Source organism: Octopus bimaculoides, chromosome 20, assembly GCF_001194135.2.
Source record: "Octopus bimaculoides isolate UCB-OBI-ISO-001 chromosome 20, ASM119413v2, whole genome shotgun sequence".
Lineage (NCBI taxonomy): Eukaryota > Metazoa > Mollusca > Cephalopoda > Octopoda > Octopodidae > Octopus > Octopus bimaculoides.
The window spans coordinates 41,197,516-41,208,913 of NC_069000.1; the positions used below are offsets into that span (position 1 = coordinate 41,197,516).

Consider the following 11,398-nt stretch of genomic DNA (forward strand, 5'->3'; position numbering starts at 1 on the left):
CACTCTGTCTCACGCTGAATATCCCCCGAGAACTACATTAAGGGTACACGTGTCTGTGGAGTGCTCAGCCACTTGCACGTTAATTTCACGAGCAGGCTGTTCTGTTGATCGGATCAACTGGAACCCTCGACGTCGTAAGCGACGGAGTGCCAACAACAACAATATTTCTTTACAGCCTCATGAAAGTAAAATGGTTCACTTTGTCAAAAGTGAAAATGTTTTCCAAGAAAATGAGATTATGAAAGAACAGAGTATTCAATCATGATAATGAAGTAATGGGGGACAGTAAAGGATCAGTGTAACAAATTTATGTTAAATTAGTGTGAAATTGTACAAAAAGAAGTGTAACAGTAGTAACTCACCTCACACAATTAGACTCTTTTTAATGAGGTTTACATAACATAATTACCTTTGATTGATTTGAACAACTATTGGAAGGTATAGATTAGTTTGTCATCTGAATTTTAAAAAATAATTAAAATTCATTTTTCACTCAGGTAAAGGGTGACCACAATTTTTGTTATGGAAAACATTTTGACATTTTGGTATCCTTTGAAAAGCACAACATATGGACATATGCCGTGACAAATAGAATAATTATTATAAACAGATGATGATTTCAAAAGCAAAACCTGAAATTTGGAATAAAAAGCAAGGTTGATTAATATGACTCTGTATAGTAAAATCAATTCTAACAGAAAGTAAAATGCTGCCACACAGTTTCTATGGTGTTTTATCAATTGTGCCAACCATATTCTTACACATTTTATGATTTTTAAGTTAGGGACAGGCACTTTCAGAAGGTGGGGGTATCAGCCAATTATAATTATCACACCCAGCACTTTACTAGTTTGTATTTTATTGACCCTGAAAAGATGAAAGGAAAGGTCAATACAGAATATAGGGGACATCACAAGGTCCATTCTTCTACCAAATCTGCCAATGTATTACCTTCAAAATAATAACAATATTTGCAATAACAAGAAAAAATAAAAACAACATTAATAACAATTGTAACAACAATCAGACATATTTTAATGCTTCATTTCTTTAGATTCTCTTGCAAAATAGCAAGCAAATTAGATCTAAATTCTTCATCTTTCTTTTCCTGCCTCATCTTTTCATTCTTTTGTACTTCAATTAGTGTGGCTAATTGTTGATTTGTTTCCTTGAAAAGTTCTAGAATTTTAGTTTGGAAATCTTTTAATTGTTTCTCTCGAATTTCAGCTTCTTGTTGGTATTGCTGAACATGGAGCTGGAACCAATGTGGTACAGCTTCACTATTGCTCTCATTCTTTTCTCTTCTGAGCTCACCCACAGCTAAAGGCAAAGGCGATTCCAACAAGTTCAGTGTCTTATTAGTTAATAACCCCTTAGAAAGTTCGGAATTTTGTCTAGAGAAAACGTTAGACCCAGTAGCACCCACGTTCAAGCAGGGAGTCTCTGAGTGACTGGTGACTGGCATATTGTGAATTTCAGAGCTTGTCTGATTACTATTTGAAGTTGTATTGTGTTGAAGGGATTTTGAAGAGTTGATATCAGAAGTGATATCAGAAGTGATATCTTGTAATCTTGTGATGTTTGAAATATCATGGTTAATGCCATTATCACTTGCAGAATCACAGATGTTGTTCATATTTTCAGGAAGCACAGATGCCTGTTGACAAAAGAGCTCTAAACTACAATCATTTTTAGTTCCAATCGGTTCTGTAGGTAATTCTCCTAAAACAATTTTGTTGCTGTTCTGTAAATTTGCACCATTAGCATCATGACCTAATATTGTGGCAGTTGTTGTTGTTGTTGTGCTAGTAGTAGTAGTAGAAGTGGGAGCTGTAGCTAACGGTGTTATCGATGATACTGCTGATGACAACAATAATGATGATGATGTTGATGATGATGAGGAGGAGGATGATGAAGATGATGATGACGATGACGACGATGATGGTATTGAAGATGATGATGATGATGATGATGTGGATGATGACACAGATGTTGATGACACTGGATTCAAATCCTGAGGAGTCGAAATTTCCATATATAAGTTTGCCTCGTTACTGCTAGGTTCCATTTTAATGCTGAAAATTCCAAGATTGGCATCTTCTGATGTCCAGCTTTGTTCATTCGCTTTCTCCATCACAGATATGCTTGGAATAGTTGTTTGTTCAAAAGAGTTGTCGGCCTCTTTCTTTATCTCCCTTTGAAGTTCTGAGTCAGTGATTACTTCGACACTGTTCTGGATATCATCATTGAACGATGGCATTACAGTGATGACACTACCATTACCATTAGGACTGGGACGGAAACTATTCTGCAAGGACAAGGAGCTGCTCTCCAAATTGTCCCAATACTGTTTGCACACCTCCTCTTCCAAACTTATTTGTTTGAGAAAATTTTTCTCCACTACCTGGTTGTCTTCTTCTCCCTCTGATCTCAGTGACGAATTCCACACATTGTTTTGCCAAATTCTATCAGCCTGGTTATCTATATGATCTTGCAGAAGATTTTCAGTATTCTCCACAGTACTTACATCACGGTAATTATCCAAAAGTATTCGAGAAGAAAAATTGTCAGGGATAATATGAGAATCACAAGATGAAAGCAGATCCGCTGAAGAGTTGGCACTATCAACATCAATGGCAAAAACTGAATCAAAGGGACTCGGAAGTGAAGATGAGTCTTCTAACCTTGGATTTTGGAAAGCATAGTACATCATGTTCAAGACACCAAGGAAAGGCCAAACTTGATTGCTGCTCTCTGAAGAATTCTTCGACATTTTCAAATGGACGTATTTTTGTTTGAGTTCTTGCCATTTCTGTTGGCATTGTAAAGATGTCGTGTTTAAACCAAGGAGTTTCATTTTGTTTGAAATTTCCATCCATAATTCAGACTCACTTGTGATATGAGATGGTTTCATCATGAAATATTGTGTTAACGACCTCAGAAGAAGCTCTATGCTTTCTCTGGACCATACACCACAGTCACCTGCAAATAATAATAATAAGAATAAGAATGATAACAGTTTCAAAGTCTGGCACAAGGCCATCAATTGTGGAAGAGGGGCTAAGTTGATTACATCAATCACAGTGCTCAAATGGTGTTTATTTATCACCTCTGAAAGGATGAAAGGCAAAATCAACCTCGGTGGAATTTGAACTCAGAACAGAATGACTGACGAAATGTCACTAAGTATTTTGGCTGGTGTGTTAACCATTCTGCCAAATCAGCGCCTTACAATAATAATAATAATAATAATAATAATAATAATTAAGGATAATACAGCATTGTGGGCATGGCTTGAGCGAGGTGATTTTAAACATACCACCAAAAGCTGCACAAGACCAGGCTCTCACTAACAATTCAGTGAAGTATAACATCTATAAAACTTCTGACACCCAGAAAGAGTGTGGAAAATGTGACCCAATTGCTAAGTAGATGCGAAAGCCTTGCACAAAAAGAATACAAGCACCACCACGATAAAGTGTGTGTGTATCTTCATTGGTTCTTATGCCATAAATACCAATAAGCCTAACAACAGATATAGGAACCAGGATGTCCACTGGTTCAACCCAATTTTCGGTTTGCATGTTTCAACTAAGAATGCTGGAAAATGTTTTGCTGCTTTGAACAAGTGTTTACCTAAATCTAATCAGTATCCTACACCAACTCTGCTAATGTAGAGCAGCATAAACAATAGCAAAATGCAGCAAAGGTTCAATGACCCACCTACTGGATCTAGCGAACATTTGGATCTAAATACCAACCAAGGAGATGTAAACCGCATTGATAAACACCAATTATGACCAATTTGTAGTAGTTATATATATATATTGTATTATATATATATATATATATATGGGGGTTGTCTACTCCTTACAGAGTTTGACCACCTCCTGCACCTACACCTTAGCCCTTTCATGGCGTCTGATGTGGCTTTTTAAACCAGACAGTGTTTTGAAAAAACACCCACACAGATTGCACCTCTGGTTTGCACTACCAATACCTGCAGGTAAGTTCTGCTCATTGTGGATCCTAACATGTCTTTTAAGACCCCCACTGGATTTGCAAGCCCTCTGGCACACACCACATTCAAACGTGTGCACAGACATATAATCAGAATAGCTGGTTGAAGTTTGTTTTCCATGGGTTCGCAGGTGAGATTTGAGGCCAGCCAAGGACAGACATGGTCTGTCACAGACTGTGCACACAAAAAAGTCCTTGTCATTCACCTTCTCGATCTTTACATTTTTCCTTAAATATCTCTTGAGCCCTGCTTGCGTCATCCTGGCCTCTTCTGTAGGTATATATATATATATATATATATATATATATATATATATATATATATACCTACAAAATGATGATGATGATGATCACAAGGATATTGTTTAAGATCAATATTATGATGATGATGGTAGCATGTATAATTTCATTTACATGTGTGTGGCAGGTATGTGAGCGGGAAAAAAATTGATGGAAATGTAAGAATGAAAATATAGATAATCAATAAGACTAACTAACTTGTAGTCTGCATGGAACTGGTCTCCTTCCAGGATGGATTTTCATTGGGCAACTGTACCTAAAAAAGTGCAGTGAAAAAACTGTTACACATGTCGAAATGAAATGATTTGTGACTCCCATGAAAAAATGTAAACTTGTACTTTAATTCATCCATGAGTTAGATTGAGTGAAAATAATAATTAATTCAGGAGAAATTATTAAGTAGAAGCAATAATCGACAAATGCTAGATGAAATGAAGATATGAAACGAAGGCGTAGGAGTGACTGTGTGGTAAGTAGCTTGCTTACCAACCACATGGTTCCAGGTTCAGGCCCACTGCGTGGCACCTTGGGCAAGTGTCTTCTACTATAGCCTCGGGCCGACCAAAGCCTTGTGAGTGGATTTGGTAGACGGAAACTGAAAGAAGCCCGTCGTATATATGTATATATATATACTATGTGTGTGTATATGTTTGTGTGTCTGTGTTTGTCTCCCCCTACCAACATCGCTTGACAACCGTTGCTGGTGTGCTTACGTCCCCGTAATTTAGCGGTTCGGCGAAAAGAGACCGATAGAATAAGTACTAGGCTTACAAAGAATAAGTCTTAGGGTCGATTTTCTCGACTGAAGGCGGTGCTCCAGCATGGCTGCAGTCAAATGACTGAAACAAGTAAAAGAGTAAAAGAGTATATACATTCCCAAATGGATTGCTTATGACACACGTCTCTGTTGCAACTCTTGCTTGCCAGTAGAAGTCATAAATGAGCTGAGTAGAGTCAGTGGATATGTAATTAAAAGAGTTCACATAATTATATTTATTTATTTAACATGAAGAACCTGATGATATTTGTGTGCATGTGTGCATTTGCATATGTACATGTGTGTATAAGTAACTGCATGTACGTATGCATGTGTGTGTCGCAGGGTGGATAACTAGATCTTTTATCTTCTACTAGTTTCAGTCATTAGACTACAGCCATGCTGGGGCACAGCCTTGAAGAATTTTAGTCAAATGAAAAGACCCCAGTCTTTATTTTCTTAAATAGACAGATAGGTATAATACAAAAAATAACAGATGAATGGATTATATGGTCTTCATTAAAAGACTGTATTGTGATGTATCATTGTACATTCAGTTACGTAAGACATACAACAGCCATAAGATTATACAATACATTACAATGCAATAACCTCGTAAATCCTCAAGCAACCATATGCCGGTCAAAATTTGATATGTTGTTAGACTGGCAAGCTCAACAGCATATCACATGAAACTCCATGTATGATAAACTGTAAAGAATCATAAGTGTTTAAAATCCAAGAGACTTCAAACGCAACATACAGACACAGACACACAGAGCTCAACCTGTCTGCCTTGATGCTTGTTCTCACCAGTGCTTACAAAAAAATAACCTATTAAATCCGGAAACAACATTCTCTGACTACTATACTACACTCCATCTACCTAAAAACACACAAATAGCTTCAACAGCAAACTGGTTCCAGATCTAATTAAAGCGTAGCATATCTAAGAATCAAGCTCCAATGGTTACTTCGCAACATCTGATGGAATCTGGCTGTGTCTTAAAACTGACCAGGCCAACTCAACAACATAAATAATAACAAGAAACAGAACTTACAATGTCATTTTGATACTGCCGAAGTTTCTGGCAAACTTCACACTCAGATACCTGTTAGAATAAAAAGATGCATTACAAACGTGTGTGTGTGTGTGTGTGTGCTTGCGTGAGAGAGAGAGAGAGAGACTGTGAGTGTATAGGTGCTTGAAATTACTATATAATGACGGTAGTGAGCGTCTCTATAACGCCTATTGTTACTAATTCTTGATACTTCAAATACTGTACTCCCATGAAATAAAAAAACAAAGAACAAAATACAAAACATGAACAGGCTCTAGAGAGTTTCTATGTTTTTTTGGTAAGTGAATACATTAAAAGTACAGGCATAGCTAAGTGGTTAAGAAGCTTGCTTAACAACCACAAGGTCTCAGGCGCAGTACAACTGTGAGACATCTTGGGCATGTGGCTTCTACTACAGCCTTATGTGAGAAATTGGCAGAGAGAAACTGTGTAGAAGGTCAGTGAGGGTGACTGTCTATCCTGACACTGCTTGAAACAAAAAATCAAATGGGTCTGTGTTTGTGATCTGTCACTAAGTGGTGCAACAGAGGTCACTAATGTGGGAACCAGGCTTAATAAATAAGTACTGGGGTCAATATAACCAACTTTAAAAAATCCTTCAAAATAGTGACCCAACATGCTTGCCATTCAATAAAGGGAGCAAGTAATTTATTCTTTTGCTATATATATTTTATCTTTTTATTTTCTCACCTGACAGTATTTTTGAAAGTAAAGGATTGCTTACCCATTTTTTAATGTCTTCAGTCAGTGATGACCAATAGTATTTTGAAGTAACCCGAAGCAAAGTTTTAGTCTCTCTCATATGTAACCCACTGGGGAGAATGTGGGAATACTTAAATACTTTCAATTGGTCAGCCAGTTTGTCCAAAACAATTTTGGGTTCTTCATCTATTTTCTCAGAGATTGACGAAACTAGGAGAAAAAAATACAAAACAAAGTTAGAATGATTTTATGAATCAAGCAGTCAATCAACAGGTTACTGATCATACATTAGCAAGAAAGTAACGTGTCTATAATAATTGATGCATGAGAACAGTAAAGGTCATGCTTATAATAATTGGTGCATTGAGAAAAATGTACATGTTTTGTCTTGCAAAAGATGGGTTACAGCAAATATTCTGCTCAATACCTCAGATTTGCTTGTCAGTTGTTAGTTGAACATTCTCTTGGTGGCTGATGATATGTGCATCCCTGACCATGAGCAGAAGTAGTGCAGGAGTATCATAGTCACGTGTTGAGAGGAATTCTTTGAAGTTTGAATAACTCCTCTCTGCCATGATGACTAAAACACTGAAGAGTTACCAGTTTCTCACTTAGTTCATCGCAAGGCTATGGTAGAATAAATATTTCTCAGGAAGATCAAAGCCAGGTCGATCTGTTTGTGATGCTAATTTCTTAATTACACAGTCATTCCATGCACACAACAAAATATGGTAGGAATTTATAAATAGAGGCAGAGTGGAAATGAATTTGAAAGACAGATTTATCATATACATACCATTTGTTGCTAATTTAGCCAGTATCCGAGCATCGACTGAATTCTGTGCAATCTTCCACTGATAGGCCCGTAGCTTATCAGAACTTAGTCTCTTCTGTCGATCATATTTGTTTGTTATTGATTTTGGAGAATTCTTTGCAATACTAATAGCAGACTGGAAAAGGAAAACATTTCACTGCATCAGTATATAAACACACACACACACACAGAGGCAACATATTAACACAGTTCAACCTGTCACATGGTCAGATTGTCAGCAATTAAACTGGTAATCCAATGAAGCTTGCTTAGTGAGGAGGGTAATTTGGTCACCCTGCGAGAAGAAAATCAAAACCCATCAAAGGGTGGAGGAACTCGTAAGACTCAACAGCCTTCCAACAGTGTGTATACAGAAGAATTAACCTCAATGATGAAAATCCTTGAGCCAGGGTCATAACGAAGCCATGGGGAGCAGCATGGCAGATGTGATGGTGGACATATTGATCTTCATTCAGTGAAACCACATGACAGTCTAGGTGGGAGAACCTCTTCAGCCAATGGTCAGTGAAGGGTCAACCAATCCAATTAGCAGATTGCTGCCACTTGATAGAACTGGCAATTCATCAACTCACTTTAGTTACTTAAGAACACAATGGAGTTCTGAGTCTCATAGTACACCAATTGAAGTTGGATAACTAGTAGTAGTAGTAGTAGTAGTAGTAGTAGTAGTAGTAGTAGTAGTGTGTGTAATGGTAGTCTCTCAAGTCAGAGAGAGACAGTACCAAGGAGCAAAATGTTTTCCACTTATAGCCCCAGGCCAAACAATAATTTGTGAGCGAATTTGGAAGACAGAAACTGAAAGAAGCCTGTCATGTGAACATATAAGCATGTGTGTATGTGTGTGTGTGTGTGCATGTGTTTGCACATGTGCGTGCAAATGTTCACAAACTTACAGAGTTATGCTACAATGATACGACTGTTTGTAACTGAGCTGCAAGTGATGATATCAGCATTTAAGGCTTGAACTGCAAATCAGTGAAGTTTGTGTCCTGGAATTAAAATATCTTCACTTGCAAAACAATTAAGAGATAGTGATGGCAAGAGCATGAAGCCACAGAAATCCTCCTTCAAATATTCAATCCACTTCATCTAAACCTCGCTAGAATGAAAAAATAGACATTAAAATATCAAATGGACGAATGATAACATGAGTTCCATAATATCTCTCAGACAAACATTGTATGGAATGGAGTAACTAAGATTGGTAATGTGTGTGTGTGTTTACATATGTGTATGTGTGAAAGAGATAGAAAGAGAGAGAGACAAAGGAAAAGTGAGAGATACAGAGAAAGAGTATTATGCAGGTTTCTATATTGATCGGTGGCACGTAAAAGCACCCACTACACTCTCGGAGTGGTTGGCGTTAGGAAGGGCATCCAGCTGTAGAAACTCTGCCAAATCAGATTGGAGCATGGTGTCGCCTCCTGGTCCACCAGTCCTCAGTCAAATCGTCCAACCCATGCTAGCATGGAAAGCGGACGTTAAACGACGATGATGATGATGATGATGATGTGTGTGTGTGTGTGTGGCCACATGTGAGAATATTCATGTTTTTAAGACACTATAATACTCACTTTTAAACGATTTCTAGCAATCTGTGACCTGACCCTCTGTTGATCCAAATAACGCCTGTATTTTTCTGGGTCTCGTTCTTTCAACTGCCGACGCCATATTGTACTGCGGTTGACCTGTTATGAAATATAAAAGAATATAGTTGTATGAAGATTAAAATGTTTTAAAATTGAAATATGTATGCATTTAAGAGCAAATGAGAGGAAAAGCTAAACTTCAGCTATACAAGACAGAAATAACTGCCATATCTCCCTGCTGCCTTATATATACAATGTGAGGGCTACAATATGGTAGCAAATCTACTGTCTTGTGTATGTATAAATAAGCCAAAAGGGAAACTTGTATATGATAGCAAGACCTGACACAAATAGTTGTCATATATTCTGAAAACCCACATCCTACTGTTTCATGTATGTATAAATGCAGGAACCAACAAAGGTGACTTTCACATTCTATTGTCTAATGTCTGTATATATGTTGGTAAGAACCAACGTGTAGCTCTGCACATTACAACTTTCTAAAAAATAGCAGATACATCTCCATATCACACAATGTTGTCACACACACATATATATACATATATATATATACACACACACACACACACAGAGACACACATGTATATACACACACACGCATATAAACACAAGAGGGTACCCAAAAGTATCAGGAAACGATCTGTGTGAGACAAGCCCATTGTAGTTCAGGCTTCCACTGCTAGAAGCCACTTGATGCAACCCTCAGGCATCAGTCTGCCGATCAGCATTGTACACTCAGGTCATACTGTCATGTGATGCATCTTTATCTTGCAGTGCTTCTCCCCTGTTCATCAATGTTTGCAATGTCTGAAACGAAGGAAGAGCATGCTTCTGTGAAATTCTGTTTTCTGCTGGGGAAAACGGAGGCCGAAACAGTTGTCATGCTTCAAACAGTTGTCATGCTTCAAACAGTTGTCATGCTTCAAACAGCTTACCAGGATGCTGTCATGAGCAAAACACAAGTTTATGAGTGATTTTTATGCTTTAGGAATGGTCACTAGTTGCTTGAGGACCAACCTCATTCAGAGCAACTGTTGACCTCCCAAATGAGTGGAAACATCATGAAAATTCATAAACTGATTTTTAGTTTTTTTATAATTCCTTGAGTATCTCTTTGGAGTTTATCATGGATGTGTTATGTCAGTGTGCATACTCGACAGAGTGTAAGTACCTTGAGAGAAAAGTTGGACTTAAGAAGCATCAGACGTGGTGTGCAAGAGAGACGACTGCGCTGATATGGTCATGTGTTGTGAATAGATGAGGACAGCTGTGTGAAAAAGAGTCACACCCTGGCAGTTGACGGAACCTGTGGAAGACCTGGGATGAGGTGGTGAAGCACAACCTTCAAACACTGGGCCTCACCGGGGCGATGACTAGTGACCGAGACCTTTGGAAATATGCTGTGCTTGAGAAGATCTGGCAAGCCAAGTGAGACCATAACCCGTGGTCTATGCCAGTGCTCTATAACCAGCCCACTTAAGAGTACCCTTCAATCATTGAATAATAAACTATGCTTATGAAGACTGTTGAGTCAAGTGAAATTGAAATTGCTGTCATGGCCGTTGATAGTACTGCCTGACTGGCACCCATGCCAGTGGAACGTTAAAAGCAACATTCAAGCGTGATTGTTGCCAGGGTCACCTGACTTGCTCCTGTGCTGGTGGCACGTAAAAAACACCATTCAAGCGTGGTTGTTGCCAGTGCCACCGGACTGGCTCCCATGCAGGTGGCACGTAAAAGCACCCACTACACTCTCAGAGTGGTTGGCGTTAGGAAGGGCATCCAGCTGTAGAAACTCTGCCAGATCAGATTGGAACCTGGTGCAGCCTTTTGGCTTGCCAGCCCTGTCAACCCGTCCAACCCATGCCAGCATGGAAAGCGGACGTTAAATGACGATGATGATGATTATATATATATTAGATAAATATTATATACATATATTATATACATATATATTATATAAATATCATATACATATGTATTATATACATACATATATATATATATGTACATGTATATATATACATACATATACATATATATATATATATATATATATATATATATATATATATATATATATATATATATA

General features: G+C 37.9%; 1 protein-coding gene across 1 annotated transcript in view; it reads right to left on the reverse strand.

Moving 5' to 3' along the window:
* Positions 1–1,011: 1,011 nt before the first annotated feature.
* Positions 1,012–11,398, reverse strand: part of LOC106874156 (serine-rich adhesin for platelets) — a 12,585-nt gene continuing 2,198 nt past the window's right edge. Inside the window, exons 2-7 of the mRNA XM_014921780.2 lie at positions 9,271–9,384; positions 7,658–7,811; positions 6,884–7,071; positions 6,139–6,189; positions 4,519–4,576; positions 1,012–2,982 (exon numbers count right to left, since the gene is read on the reverse strand). Coding sequence (XP_014777266.1) covers positions 1,043–2,982; positions 4,519–4,576; positions 6,139–6,189; positions 6,884–7,071; positions 7,658–7,811; positions 9,271–9,384 — 2,505 coding nt within the window. The 3' untranslated portion in view covers positions 1,012–1,042. The remainder of the gene's footprint in view (positions 2,983–4,518; positions 4,577–6,138; positions 6,190–6,883; positions 7,072–7,657; positions 7,812–9,270; positions 9,385–11,398) is intronic.